The sequence below is a fragment of the Scomber scombrus genome, chromosome 5 (genome assembly GCF_963691925.1).
Source record: "Scomber scombrus chromosome 5, fScoSco1.1, whole genome shotgun sequence".
NCBI lineage: Eukaryota > Metazoa > Chordata > Actinopteri > Scombriformes > Scombridae > Scomber > Scomber scombrus.
The window spans coordinates 33,510,058-33,526,058 of record NC_084974.1 but is presented as its reverse complement, the minus strand read 5'-3'; the positions used below and the strand labels follow the sequence as shown (position 1 = coordinate 33,526,058).

Genomic DNA, 16,001 nt, shown 5'->3' with positions numbered 1-16,001 from the left:
AACCCAAACCTGCTCAACCCTAACCCCATATACATTAAAGGGAGTCAAATAGAATTCACTGACCAATATAAGTATTTGGGAACAGTGATTGATAATAAGTTAAAATGTGATGTTAACTCTCAGGTTTTCTGTAGGAAGGGACAACAACGTTTGTACTTCTTGAGAAAGCTGAATTCTTTTAATGTGGACAAGAAACTGATGTCTCTTTTTTATAAGTCTTTTACTGAACCTTTGCTTACTTTTTCTTTTATCGCCTGGTTTGGTAGCATTTGTGTCAGGGATAAAAACCAAATGGGCCACGTTGTGAAGGTATCTGGTAAGGGTTAGGGTTAATAAAAGCTAGGTCTGTACTAGACTGTGTAAGCCACCTCTCTCCCCTCTAGAACAGGACCAGAACCTCCTTTGTCCCCAGAGCGATAACCCTCACAGTTTTAAATTCTTTTCTTAGTGGTTTCAATTCAGCCAGACTTGATTGTTGCTTGTGATTGGTCTGTCATGTGATTATGTTTTTTATGTTTTTGATAGTTGTCTATTTTTTAACCCATCTGCAAGCCAAGTTTCCCTTAAGGGAAAATAAAAGCTTCTGGGTCATTCTCAAATGGTTCAGCACCCTGCCCAACAACTGAACCTGGCTGTTAAAGGGTTTGGGTACGATGACATTCATTGTACTAAACTTTAGATAAATAGACTAAAGTGATTGACTGTTGTTTGTGTAAAACTGTTTCTTGAAGTCAGTAATTGTGTGTTTGATTCATTTAATTGGTCGTATCAAAGGTCGCCTCATTCAGTCATCTTGAACCTGACAAACATTATGACAGTTATTATAATAACTAATCCACAGTTACAACAGAAAGAGTTTGTTTCACAGGTGGGACGGTTAGTGATGAACAGGTAATAAAAGCAATATAATAATATACTATGAAATGTGTTAAAAGAAGGTGACAGAAATACTGTTGAAAACATCTTTTCATTCATGATATTCAGTTATTTAATCAGGCAAATGAAAAGTCAGTGGAACATTCAGAAACTAAGTTATTAAACATTAAAGCTCAGTGAAAGTCTTTAAATAGTTTGTTACTTTGGCTCCATCTGGTGGTGGAATGAATAATGACAGGATGTTAGACAGCAGTGCAGACCTGTGTGATGTGCAGCTGGTTGTAATGAATGAGCATGTTGTTGTGTTTGTGTGAAGGTGTTTCTCTGCTATGGATCAGTGTGAGGACAGAGAGGAGGGAGTCCCTCCCTCTAAAAGCTCTCTGTGTGGGGAACATGACAGCCAGACCAAAGCTCAGAGGTGAGATGAGGATCTCTAACTGTCCATCACTGTTCTCCACTCACATCACTCCACCATCATTATTCACACTCACTGTCACATCTGACACTCAACTACTGAATAATAAGTCTCAATAACTCAGAATGAACTACTAACTTTGTGAGTTAACAAAGAGCTCAACCACTGATTAGTCAACTAATCAACTAAGATGAGACAGCATCTTTCATCAGATGACATTTTGATGAACAGGAGAACGTTTCTCATCCACTGTCTTCTTACTGATTTTCATTCTTCTTCTAAAACTTCAGCTGCTGACAGTCTGCTCAAAATTAATCTTTTTAAACTCTTTGATTTGTTGTTTGTTTGTATCAGGATGCAGCAGCAGAGAGCAGACTCTCCTGAACCCAGCTGTGTGTCCATGAAGAGTGACTGGTCTATGTATCGTCCTATTTTCTTTAAAGATGGACAACCTGCTGATGGAAGGTAAGAATGTAATAATGGTTGGTTGGCTGTTTGGGATGAATAAACCTCCTGTGTTATGTGGGGCGGAGCAGGTGAACCAGGCACAAACACCACAGACAGGTTAAATGAAAACAGCTTTAATGCTCAGAAACCAACAGACAAGCTTACAGACCATGAAGGGAAAGCAGTTCAAATAAGTTTGAAACCAGCAGGAACAGGTAACAAGAAGAACAGTAACAGACAGGAACAGCATCACAATCTAGTGTCTAGAATGAAAGAAACTGACTGAGAGCAGTATATGTAGTGAGGAGCTTATGAGGGAATTACACAGTGGCAGCAGGTGAGCAGGTGGGTTTGAAACTGAAGGCAGGGACAGAAACAGACAGGACAACACAAACAGACCTTAAACAGGAATCATGACAGTCGCCCCTCAAGGGACAGCTCCCAAATGTTCCTCCAGGCTGGTCAGGAGGGAGAAAACAAAGAGGAGAAAGAAGGCAGGACAGATGGACAGGACCACTCTGGAGGCTGAAATAGCTGCTCAGGGCAGAAACTTTGGAGACCAAGGTGTCAACAAAACCACGTAGAAAGGAGACCAAGAGACAGGAGGACCTCAGCAGAGGGGGCTGATGTTTTGGGAGCTGGCTGGATGTCTGTGGAGGCATCAGAGACTCAGTGAAGCTGGACAGCAGAGACTCAGTGAAGCTGGGCAGCAGAGACTCAGTGAAGCTGGGCAGCAGAGACTCAGTGAAGCTGGGCAGCAGTTCTTTGGTGTTAACTACATGCTTTTTTTACTTCTTTATTCATATCAGGATTCAGCAGCAGAGAGCAGACTCTCCTGAACCCAGCTGTGTGTCCATGAAGAGTGACTGGTCTATGGGTCGTCCTATTATGTTTAAAGATGGACAACCTGCTGATGGAAGGTAAGAATTTAACATCCAGTAATCAGAGCAGCATTTACAGGAGTTCATTTAGTCATCATGACAGAACATCTTTAATAAGCTGAGTGCAGATTTGAGTCATTAAATGTCCTTAAACGTGATGTTTTCTCCACAGAGTTCAGCAGCAGAGCTCAGAGGTTCCCAGTGATCAGTCTGCACAGCAGCATCAAACACAGCTGGACTCCATATTTATGGTGTGTACATGTACAAACACACCTTTTACTATTAACTCCATCAACCACAGATGAAATACTAAAGTAGCATTCAGGTCCTAACAGTGTCCATGCTGCTCTGTTTAGACCAGCAGGCCTTCAGACTGACACATGAATCACATGTTGTGTTCTACCAGTTTAAATGAAATGTTCACTTTATCTTTCTGTTCCAGCTGCTGGAGGAGAACATCGTCACTTTTGTGAAGAACGAGCTGAAGAGAGTCCAGAGGGGTCTGAGTCCAGATGACCCAGAATGCTTAGAGAGTCAGAGTGAGGATGAGAAGGTGCTGGACGGTGAGGAGGAAGAGCAGAGGAGGAGCAGCAGAGAGGCATTTCTGAAGATCACAGTGCACTTCCTGAGGAGAATGAAGCAGGAGGAGCTGGCTGAGCGTCTGCAGAGCAGTAAGAGGATTTTAACAGATTTAACATGATGGAGAGGAAATGGAGGCAACATGGGAGAGGTTTATATTTCAAACTCTGCTGTAAATATGCTGCACACATCTGCATCAGATCAGAGGCTGTTTGACGATTATTTTTGTAATCGATTAATCTAACAATTCATTTTTTCAATTCGATTCGATTATCGATTATTTTCCCATTATTTGACTTATATAGCAATTTACATATGCTAATTTATGTATCTCACTGAAAAAATACAAATTTATTCATTCCAACATATTTTTATTGTTTTTACCAAAAATTACCAAATTCCAAAATAAAATTCAAGTGATGAATCTGACGCCAGAGGTAACATTTAACAAAAAATAAAATAAAATACTTTCAATAAATAAAACTGTTGTGCAAGAATCAAGAAAATGTTATCAACATAAAATAAATAAAATATAAAGTGCTCTTCATTCACAGGAACATAGCCTCTGCCTTTTCACTCAAGAATACTCTTTGTAGTGTGTGTCTATGTGTGTGTCTGTGTGTGTGCATTGGAGTGGAGGAATGTTAGCATTTCAACACACATTATCCTTCCACCATTTAAGGGGGTCACTGTTCCTGTTGTCAGTTTTCGTCGCCCCAGCCCTAACTGATGGAAGAGGAAAAACTACACAGACACACTTACATGTTCAGATTTCTAGACTTTCTGTAGGATCCACTCACTGATTTCATTTGTTGTTTGTTCATTCAGGAGCTCGTGCTGCAAAGTGTCGACGTAAACTCAAGTCCAACCTGGAGAAGAAGTTCCAGTGTCTGTTTGAGGGGATCGCTAAAGCAGGAAACCCAACCCTTCTGAATCAGATCTACACACCGCTGTACATCACAGAGGGAGGGACTGCAGAGGTCAATGATGAGCATGAGATCAGACAGATTGAAACAGCATCCAGGAAACCAGACAGACCAGAAACATCAATCAGACAAGAAGACTTCTTTAAAGCCTCACCTGGAAGAGATGAACCAATCAGAACAGTGATGACAAAGGGAGTGGCTGGCATTGGGAAAACAGTCTTAACACAGAAGTTCACTCTGGACTGGGCTGAAGACAAAGCCAACCAGGACATACACTTCACATTTCCATTCACTTTCAGAGAGCTGAATGTGCTGAAAGAGAAAAAGTACAGCTTGGTGGAACTTGTTCATCACTTCTTTACTGAAACCAAAGAAGCAGGAATCTGCAGGTTTGAAGAGTTCCAGGTTGTGTTCATCTTTGACGGTCTGGATGAGTGTCGACTTCCTCTGGACTTCCACAACACTGAGATCCTGACTGATGTAACAGAGTCTACCTCAGTGGATGTGCTGCTGACAAACCTCATCAGGGGGAAACTGCTTCCCTCTGCTCGCCTCTGGATAACCACACGACCTGCAGCAGCCAATCAGATCCCTCCTGAGTGTGTCGGCATGGTGACAGAGGTCAGAGGGTTCACTGACCCACAGAAGGAGGAGTACTTCAGGAAGAGATTCAGAGATAAGGAGCAGGCCAACACCATCATCTCCCACATCAAGACATCACGAAGCCTCCACATCATGTGCCACATCCCAGTCTTCTGCTGGATCACTGCTACAGTTCTGGAGGATGTGTTGAAAAGCAGAGAGGGAGGAGAGCTGCCCAAGACCCTGACTGACATGTACATCCACTTCCTGGTGCTTCAGTCCAAACTGAAGAACGTCAAGTATGATGGAGGAACTGAGACAGATCAACACTGGAGTCCAGAGAGCAAGAAGGTGATTCAGTCTCTGGGAAAACTGGCTTTTGAGCAGCTGCAGAAAGGCAACCTGATCTTCTATGAATCAGACCTGACAGAGTGTGGCATCGATATCAGAGCAGCCTCAGTGTACTCAGGAGTGTTCACACAGGTCTTTAAAGAGGAGAGAGGGCTGTACCAGGACAAGGTGTTCTGCTTCGTCCATCTGAGCCTTCAGGAGTTTCTGGCTGCTCTTCATGTCCATCTGACATTCATCAAGTCTGGAGTCAATCTGCTGGATGAAGAACAAAAAACATCCTGGTCTGAAGTGTTCGGAGGCAAATCAACCCGTTTCTACCAGAGTGCTGTGGACGAGGCCTTAAAGAGTCCAAATGGACACCTGGACTTGTTCCTCCGCTTCCTCCTGGGTCTTTCACTGCAGACCAATCAGACTCTCCTACGAGGTCTGCTGACACAGACAGGAAGTAGCTCAAAGACCAATCAGAAAACAGTCAAGTACATCAAGAAGAAGATCAGTGAGAATGTGTCTGCAGAGAGAAGCATCAATCTGTTCCACTGTCTGAATGAACTGAATGATCGTTCTCTAGTGGAGGAGATCCAACAGTACCTGAGATCAGGAAGTCTCTCCACAGATAAACTGTCTCCTGCTCAGTGGTCAGCTCTGGTCTTCATCTTACTGTCATCACAAAAAGATCTGGATGTGTTTGACCTGAAGAAATACTCTGCTTCAGAGGAGGCTCTTCTGAGGCTGCTGCCAGTGTTCAAAGCCTCCAACAAAGCTCTGTAAGTGCACACAGAACTATCCAGATTAATTTAGTTTCATCTTTGCTCAATGAAGAAAAGTAATGTTTGTGATTCTTTTGTTCTGCTGATTCTTCTCCAGGTTGAGTGACTGTAACCTCTCAGAGAGAAGCTGTGCAGCTCTGTCCTCAGTTCTCAGCTCCCAGTCCTCTAGTCTGAGAGATCTGGACCTGAGTAACAACAACCTGCAGGATTCAGGAGTGAAGCAGCTTTCTGCTGGACTGGAGAGTCCACACTGTGGACTGGAAACGTTCAGGTCAGGAGTCAACTGTTTGTACAAGTTGAACTACCAAGCTTTTCTTGTCTTTATACACTGCCTGGCAAAAAAAAAAGTCGCCACCAAAAAAAATGGTCACACACTCTTAATATTTCGTTGGACCGCCTTTAGCTCTGATTACAGCCGCATCCGCTGTGGTATTGTTACGATAAGCTTCTGCAAATGTCACAAGATTTATTTACGTCAGCTGACCTCATTCTTTCATAATGTTGCTGAACCTAGACCTGACCAACTGCAGCAACCCCAGATCATAGCACTGCCTCCACAGGCTTGTATAGTAGGCACTAGGCATGATGGGTGCATCACGTCATCTGCCTCTCTTCTTACCCTGATGCGCCCATCACTCTGGAACAGGGTCAATCTGGACTCATCAGACCACATGATCTTCTTCCATTGCTCCAGAGTCCAATCTTTATGCTCCCTAGCAAATTGAAGCCTTTTTTTCCGATTAGCCTCACTGATTAGTGGTTTTCTTAAGGCTGCACAGCTGTTCAGTCCCAATCCTTTGAATTCCCTTCGCATTGCGCGTGTGGAAATGTTCTTACTTTCACTATTAAACATAGCCCTGAGTTCTACTGTTTTTTTTTTGTGTGATTTCGCCACATGTTTAAGTTTGGTTCAGAACATTATGAAAGAATGAGGTCAGCTGTCTACCTGAATATACTGAATGACCAGATTATTCCTTCAATGGAATTGTTTCTTGCCTGATGGCACGGGCATATTCCAAGTTGACAATGCCAGGATTCATCGGGCTCAGATAGTGAGAGAGTGGTTCAGGGAGCATGAGACAAAGTCCAGAGCTGAACCCCATTGAGAATCTTTGGGATGTGCTGGAGAAGGTTTTGCACAGTGGTCCGACTCTCCCATCATCAATACAAGATCTTGGTGAAAAATTAATGCAAAACTGGACGTAAATATATCTTGTGACATTGCAGAAGCTTATCGAAACAATGCCACAGCGAATGCTGCTGTAATCAAAGCTAAAGGCGGTTCAACGAAATATTCGATCTGTGAATTAACTTATTACAATTATTTTCCAGGCTGAGTGGCTGTAACCTCTCAGAGAGAAGCTGTGCAGCTCTGTCCTCAGTTCTCAGCTCCCAGTCCTCTAGTCTGAGAGATTTGGACCTGAGTCACACCAACCTGCAGGATTCAGGAGTGAAACAGCTTTCTGCTGGACTGGAGAGTCCACACTGTGGACTGGAAACTTTCAGGTCAGGATTCAACTGTCTGTAAAAGTTTACCCACCAAGCTTTTATTGTCTTTATATATTGTCTCTGTGAATTGATTTATTACAATTATTCTCTAGGTTGAGTGGCTGTAACCTCTCAGAGAGAAGCTGTGCAGCTCTGTCCTCAGTTCTCAGCTCCCAGTCCTCTATTCTGAGAGATTTGGACCTGAGTAACAACAACCTGCACGATTCAGGAGTGAAGCAGCTGTCTGCTGGACTGGAGAGTCCACACTGTGGACTGGAAACTCTCAGGTCAGTTTCATTACTGTATATATAAAGTCATATTTTTGGCTTCTCCTCAGTTTCTAGTTTACATGAAGAGTTTATGATAAAAAGATTTAGTGTACTGTCTGAGCTGAAGTGATGTAACATCAAGTATACAGTAAGTAAAACTCCTTCCACACCAACATGTGAGGCAGGATTTATGTTTCTGTCATTTAATCTTCAATAAAGACTTTTACTAAGTCATGAAAATCTAATACAATTGAATTAAAAACAGAAAATATACAACACAGAATTACTGTCATGTTCTCTTCATGCAGGTTGTTGTGAACTTTTCATGAAGGAGCCCATTCATCAGTGAATAGAGAACAGGAGTTCAGGATGTCTTACGTGTTTGAAGCCAAGACCAATAACTTCAGTGTTTTCTGAGTTTAGTAGCAGGAAGTTGCAGGTCATCCAGGCCTTTATGTCCTTAAGGCATGTCTGTTGTTGAGTTAACTGGTTGCTTTCATCTGCCTTTATTGAAAGATATAATTGAGTATCGTCTGCATAACAATGATAACTGTATGGATTGTTTCTCATAGTATGACGGTAAATGAAGCATATATAAGGTGAATAGTATTGGTCCAAACACTGAACCCTGAGGAACACCGTGTCTAACTTATGTTTGCGTGGAGGATTTATCATTAACGTACAAACTGAAATCGATCTGATAGACTTAAACCAGTTTAATGCAGTTCCTTTGATTCCAACTGAATGTTCAAGTCTCTGTAACAGGAGGGCTGTGCCCCTGTGCACCATTTGCTCAAATATCTCATGTCCGACGCTGTCCTGTGCTCATGAATGCATCATGCTCACAGCGTGCCTGTACCTGCAGGGTGAGACAGCTGCAGAGAGAGACAGCTGCAGAGTGAAACAGCTGTAGAGAGAGACAGCTGCAGAGAGAGAGAGACAGCTGCAGAGAGAGACAGCTGTAGAGAGAGACAGCTGCAGAGAGAGACAGCTGCAGAGAGAGACAGCTGCAGAGTGAGACAGCTGCAGAGAGAGACAGCTGTAGAGAGAGACAGCTGCAGAGTGAGACAGCTGCAGAGAGAGACAGCTGTAGAGAGAGACAGCTGCAGAGAGAGACAGCTGCAGAGTGAGACAGCTGCAGAGAGAGACAGCTGTAGAGAGAGACAGCTGCAGAGTGAGACAGCTGCAGAGAGAGACAGCTGCAGAGTGAGGCAGCTGCAGAGAGAGACAACTGTAGAGAGAGACAGCTGCAGAGTGAGACAGCTGCAGAGAGAGACAGCTGCAGAGTGAGACAGCTGCAGAGAGAGACAGCTGTAGAGAGAGACAGCTGCAGAGAGAGACAGCTGCAGAGTGAGACAGCTGCAGAGAGAGACAGCTGTAGAGAGAGACAGCTGCAGAGAGAGACAGCTGTAGAGAGAGACAGCTGCAGAGTGAGGCAGCTGCAGAGAGAGACAACCCCATTGAGAATCTTTCGGATGTGCTGGAGAAGGCTTTGCGCAGTGGTCCGACTCTCCCATCATCAATACAAGATCTTGGTGAAAAACTAATGCAAAACGGGACAGAAATAAATCTTGTGACATTGCAGGAGCTTATCGAAACATTACCACAGCGAATGCTGCTGTAATCAGAGCTAAAGGCAGTCCAACGAAATATTAGAGTGTGTGATCTTTTTTTTGGTGGCGACTTTTTTTATGGCCAGGTAGTGTATAATCGATCTGTGAATTAACTTATTACAATTATTTTCCAGGCTGAGTGGCTGTAACCTCTCAGAGAGAAGCTGTTCAGCTCTGTCCTCAGTTCTCAACTCCCAGTCCTCTAGTCTGAGAGATCTGGACCTGAGTTACAACAACCTGCAGGATTCAGGAGTGAAGCAGCTTTCTGATGGACTGGAGAGTCCACACTGTGGACTGGAAACTCTCAGGTCAGGATTCAACTGTCTGTAAAAGTTTAACCACCAAGCTTTTATTGTCTGTTATATATTGGATCTGTGAATTGACTTATTAAAACTCTTCTCCAGGTTGAGTGACAGTAACATCTCAGAGAGAAGCTGTGCAGCTCTGTCCTCAGTTCTCAGCTCCCAGTCCTCTAGTCTGAGAGATCTGGACCTGAGTCACAACGAGCTGCAGGATTCAGGAGTGAAGCAGCTTTCTGCTGGACTGGAGAGTCCACACTGTACACTGGAAACACTCAGGTCAGTTTTATTACTGTGTATATAAATAATATTTTTGGCTTCTCCTCAGTTTCTAGTTTACATGAAGAGTTTATGATGAAAAGATTTAGTGTACTGTCTGAGCTGAAGTGATGTAACATCAAGTATACAGTAAGTAAAACTCCTTCCACACCAACATGTGAGGCAGGATTTATGTTTCTGTCTTTAATCTCAATGAAGACTTGATGTGCATTAATTCATGAAAGTCTATTATATTAGAAAGAATAACAGAAAATATACAACACAGAATTACTGTCATGTTCTCTACATGCAGGTGAACATAAAAAGCAGATCTGCTGCTCAGGAAATGTTTCAGATTTTCTTTACATTTAACTTTCTTCGTGTAAAATACAAATTAAATGTTTAAACACTGAATGAAATTAAATGACAATATGATGGAAGACACTAAATTGCCTAATTAAATGATTGTGATCAAACAGTGAACATTTTTGGAATGAAAAATAAGAACTAAGTTAAAACATCAGTAAATTTCTCTGAAATCTTCTTTAGATATTCTGTGGAACAATATTTAACTTTAAAGACATTTCTTCTGCCAACATAAATCAGAATGCAGCCTCCAGCAGGAACATGTGCTTTCTCTCCTACTACTAACCTAAAATGTATCTGCATGACACCAACATACAGCAGGGGGCGCTGAGTGTGAACATAAAGGCCTGAAAGACAAAATCCTGTTTATCTCATTAGATGAACTGTTGTGTGTGTTCAGTCTGTCAGGATGTCTGATCACAGAGGAAGGCTGTGCTTCTCTGGCCTCAGCTCTGCGCTCCAACCCCTCCCATCTGAGAGAGCTGGACCTGAGCTACAATCATCCAGGAGACTCAGGAGAGAAGCTTCTGTCTGCTGGACTGAAGGATCCACACTGGAGACTGGACACTCTCAGGTATGGACAAACAGGTGGACACTCTCAGGTATGGACAGACAGGTGGACACTCTCAGGTATGGACAGACAGGTGGACACTCTCAGGTATGGACAGACAGATGGACACTCTCAGGTATGGACAAACAGGTGGACACTCTCAGGTATGGACAGACAGGTGGACATTCTAAGGTATGGACAGACAGGTGGACACTCTCAGGTATGGACAGACAGGTGGACACTCTCAGGTATGGACAGATGGACAGACACTCTGACTATCTGAGGGGCTCTGTTTCATGTTTAATGGTGGATATGAGTGAAGTTGTATGAAGCTGATTGTGTCTTTGTCTCTTCCTCCAGGATGGACCATGGTGGACTGCAGAGACTGAAACCTGGTGTGAGGAAGTGTGAGTGTGTTTTCAGTTTGATTCATGAGAACTTTGAGAAAAACTGGATGAAATATGTAAAAGAAGTGAAAAATGATCAAAATGATGGAAAATGTGTTTTGGCAGAAATGGGCGTGGCCTAAACTGACATTTATCTTGAACCAATGAATCCATGAAGCAGAAATTTCCTTCTGTTCGTCACAGTTCATGAGTTAAAAGAGAAATGTTTTATAAATGTCCACATGGTGGCGCTACCTGCTCCAAAATGTCCCTCATGTCTCTCCTGCAGATAAAGTTCATTCATTCATACTGACTTCAGCTGTTTGGAGCATTTGGACAAAAATGTGTTTGTAAAAGACGACAGTTTGAGATGAAAATAATCAGTGGTGGCTGGTGAAATTTTTTTTGAATGCTTTTTTTCTGTAATGTGCAATAATCATACATCTGTCCAATCACAGTAGATTTAAAACATAAAACAACAATTCGCTGCCAATAAAAGTGGGCGTGTCCTGGAAAACTGAAGGAAGCCAATCAGAGAGCAGCCTCAGGTCACGTGCTTGTGAAGGGTTTACATTGACTCTCATTGGATCAATTTATAATGAATGCTGACAGGTGCTGAGAGACTAACAGCTGCATTTTACAAGCTAATACGTTTTATTTCATAATTTTATGTTATGTTTTTTGTGTTAATGTTTATTTTCAGACATAAACGAACAATTTCAAATCCAAAAGGAAAAAAGCAAATCAACCAAGAATGAAACAAATAAAAGAAGCAAACAATGACATTCTTCTGTCAGTAACTGAGCCTGAAAAGGAGCAGGATGAAGTTTACACTTATTTAATTCCTGCCTCTAATTCACAACTTACATTTCTGTACCTGTGTTCCTGTGTAGTATATAGAAATATATAATTATTAATATTATTATCACTATCATTACCGTCTATATCACCATTATTATCTATTCGTAGTATTACCGTTATTGTCATTATTATTATTACCATCATCATCATCATCATCATCATCATCACTACATTGCCACCATTGTCACGATCATAAATATTATCACTATTAACTCAAAGTAATACAAATAATAGTACACAAAGGACCTGATTCACTAATGGTCTGCGTGTGTAGAAACGTGTGCAAACTTGACATCACCCGCAAAAAATATGCTGATCTACTAACGCAATGCTCTTTGACCTGTGCAAGATAATACGCGCTGTTTATTTAGTACATTACCGTAATGACTGTAATATTAGTAGTTTACCGTAATGAATGTAATATCAGTAGTTTACCGTAATGAATGTAATATTAGCAGTTTACCGTAATGACTGTAATATTAGCAGTTTACCGTAATGAATGTAATATTAGTAGTTTACCATAATGACTGTAATATTAGCAGTTTACCGTAATGAATGTAATATTAGCAGTTTACCGTAATGAATGTAATATTAGCAGTTTACCGTAATGAATGTAATATTAGCAGTTTACCGTAACGAATGTTATATTAGTAGTTTACCGTAATGAATGTAATATTAGTAGTTTACCGTAATGAATGTAATATTAGCAGTTTACCGTAATGAATGTAATATTAGCAGTTTACCGTAACGAATGTTATATTAGTAGTTTACCGTAATGAATGTAATATTAGCAGTTTACCGTAATGAATGTAATATTAGCAGTTTACCGTAATGAATGTAATATTAGTAGTTTACCGTAATGAATGTAATATTAGCAGTTTACCGTAATGACTGTAATATTATCAGTTTACCGTAATGAATGTAATATTAGCAGTTTACCGTAATGAATGTAATATTAGTAGTTTACCATAATGAATGTAATATTAGTAGTTTACCGTAATGAATGTAATATTAGCAGATTACAGTAATGACTGTAATATTAGCAGTTTACCGTAATGACTGTAATATTAGTAGTTTACCATAATGAATGTAATATTAGCAGTTTACCGTAATGACTGTAATATTGGCAGTTTACCGTAATGAATGTAATATTAGCAGTTTACCGTAATGAATGTAATATCAGCAGTTTACCTTAATGAATGTAATATTAGTAGTTTACCGTAATGAATGTAATACAAGGCGTTTTAACTCCAGTGTGTAAAATACAGGGAGGAGAAAATGCAAATATGTTATTTAGCACACGCATTGTGATTTACCAAACCTGAAGGTAATGTTGCTGATGGTAACTGCGTCTATAAATAATACGTTTGAAGGACAGGTATTAACGGCTGTTACTATGGAGACGAGGAGACAGAGGCACAATGGCAGAATACACACAGGACGGAGTTTTCCCCCCTGTGTTAATATTTTTGGAATATTTGTGGTTTTACTAACAGCATTGACTTTGTTTCTAATACTCTCCATATGTGGGTTTTTCTGGTAATATTAGTTTTTGTTATAACTCAATATATTAGTTAACCTCTTCCACTAGAACCTGATCACATTTCATTTTGCAGCTTGCAGTTTTCTGCTCGTCCAAACTCTCCATTAAGACACAAAACCCTCATTTAAATACTGCTGTCTGCACCTGCTGCTCCTGTTTTCATTTACACAGTTATTCTTAGTAGATCACCTGCAAAACACACAATAACTAAACACACAATCTGTTGCACTGTGCACGCTATTTAGTTCCTTTATTTAAGATCTTAGTAATTCAGTCCCAAAGGACCAAGTCCATTGTCATCCACTCATTTTTGGACACAACCAAATCACATATAATACACATACATATAAATATACATATATAATAATACCATCTTAATTCCTATACCTACTGAAGATCATTTCTTTGTACCTCTTTATAAAAATCTTAATGTTTGGACATTCCCTCAGTTCCACATTTAGACTGCTGCATAGCCTCACACCACAAACACAAATACAAAAGTTCCTCCTCATCGTTCGCACGCTAACAGTTTAGAAATAAGTCTGACCTCTTAGATTGTAGCCCTCCTCTCTTACACTGAACATGTTTTGGATATTTGCAGGCAGTTGGTTGTTTTTTGCTTCGTACATTGTTTGAGCTATTTGAAATTCCACCAGATCAGCAAACTTCAGTAAATGAGACAGTAAGAATAATGGATTTGAATGATCCCTGTACTCTGCATGATGGATGTTGCAAATTGCTCTTTTCTGAAGAATAAACAATGACTGTACATTAGATTTGTAATTATTGGCCCAAACTTCAGCGCAGTAACTTAAGTATGGTGAGACCAGTGAACAGTACAAAATGTGAAGCGCTTTATAATCCAGGACCTGTTTGGCTTCACTTAATACTGCAATGCTCCTTTTGGGATGTATATGTTTAATGTTTGCCTTCCAACAAAGCTTTTCATCAATTATGACCCCAACAAATCTATTTTCAGTAACCTGTTCAATATTCACACCATCTATCTGTATTTTTACTTGTTTGTTTCTTCTGCAGTGAAACAACATTACTTTAGTTTTATTCAAATTTAGTGACAATTTATTTTTATCAAACCAGGTTTTTAGTTTGATCATTTCCATGGTTACCATATCTTGTAGTTAATCATCACCCGAACAAAAACTATGAGTGTGATCCGCAGAAAGAACAAGCTTCAATACCTTTGATATGTGACATATGTCATAAAACATGTTGGTCCCAATACTGACCCCTGTGGGACCGCAGGTCCAAACATTTAGAGCAACTGTCACCTAACCTCACAAACTGCTGTCTGTTACTTTAATAACTTTGAATCCAAACCAAGACTTCTCCCCTAATCCCATAACGTTCCTATGTATTTAATAAGAGGATAACTCATTTTCTGAGATCCATTTTTAATAATACTGTTCAGAAAGCTCCATATTTCCTTCATATTGCCTGTTTGTTTCTAATAGTGTCCTATAGTACTCCTTCTTTCTTGCCCTCAACATGTTAGTTCACTTATTTTTATACTTCTTATATTTATTTTCTGACTTTTGAGTTTTATATGTTATGAACTCTCATTTATTAAACCCTTAGTTAGCCATGGACATTCAGCATGTTTTATTTGTTTAGTATATTGTTTTATTGGACAGTTTATATTATATAATGACCTGAACTGTTGAATTTACATTCAGACAAACATCAGACGCAGCTGGAATCAAGTTTCACTTTGAAAAACATTCTCATCTAAAGGTCCACTTACTCTGTATGTCCAAAGCTTTCAGTCACATCTCATGGTCTTCCTCAGTGATGGAGGGTCTCAGTTGTCATGGAGATGGTTTAAGTTTGAATGGTTTCAGTAAAGTAGTTAATAAATCAACAGATGATAAACTGCAGCTGTATTGTGTCTCGTTCTCTCCATCAGATGCCTGTGAACTGGAACTGGATCCAAACACAATGAACAGAAAACTCAAACTGTCTGATAACAACAGGAAGGTGACACATGTGGAGGAGGATCAGTCATATCCTGATCATCCAGACAGATTTGACTCTTGTCTTCAGCTGCTGTGTAGAAATGTTCTGACTGGTCGATGTTACTGGGAGGTTGAGAGGAGAGGAACAGTTTATATATCAGTGAGTTACAGAAGAATCAGCAGGAAAGGAATCAGTCATGACTGTTTGTTTGGAGAGAATGATCAGTCCTGGAGTCTGAGGTGCTCTGATGGTGGTTACTCTGTCTGTCACAATAAGAGAGAAACATCCATCTCCTCCTCCTCCTCCTCCTCCTCCTCCTCCTCCTCCTCCTCCTCCTCCTCCTCCTCCTCCTCCTCCTCCTCCTCTGTCTCTAACAGAGTAGCAGTATATCTGGACTGTCCTGCTGGCACTCTGTCCTTCTACAGAGTCTCCTCTGACTCACTGATCCACCTCCACACCTTCAACACCACATTCACTGAACCTCTGTATGCTGGGTTTGCAGTCTGGTCATATGGTTCCTCCGTGTCTCTGTAGGAGGAGCAGTGAGGAGTAAAGAGGAGCAGAGTGGAG

The 16,001-nt window shown here is 40.8% G+C and overlaps 1 protein-coding gene across 1 annotated transcript in view; it reads left to right on the top strand.

Moving 5' to 3' along the window:
* Window positions 1–2,559: 2,559 nt before the first annotated feature.
* The window catches only part of LOC133979965 (NACHT, LRR and PYD domains-containing protein 3-like), a 71,653-nt gene continuing 58,211 nt past the window's right edge, over window positions 2,560–16,001 (top strand). The window contains exon 1 of the mRNA XM_062418517.1: window positions 2,560–2,658. Within this exon, the coding sequence (XP_062274501.1) occupies window positions 2,594–2,658 (65 nt within the window). The 5' untranslated portion in view covers window positions 2,560–2,593. The remainder of the gene's footprint in view (window positions 2,659–16,001) is intronic.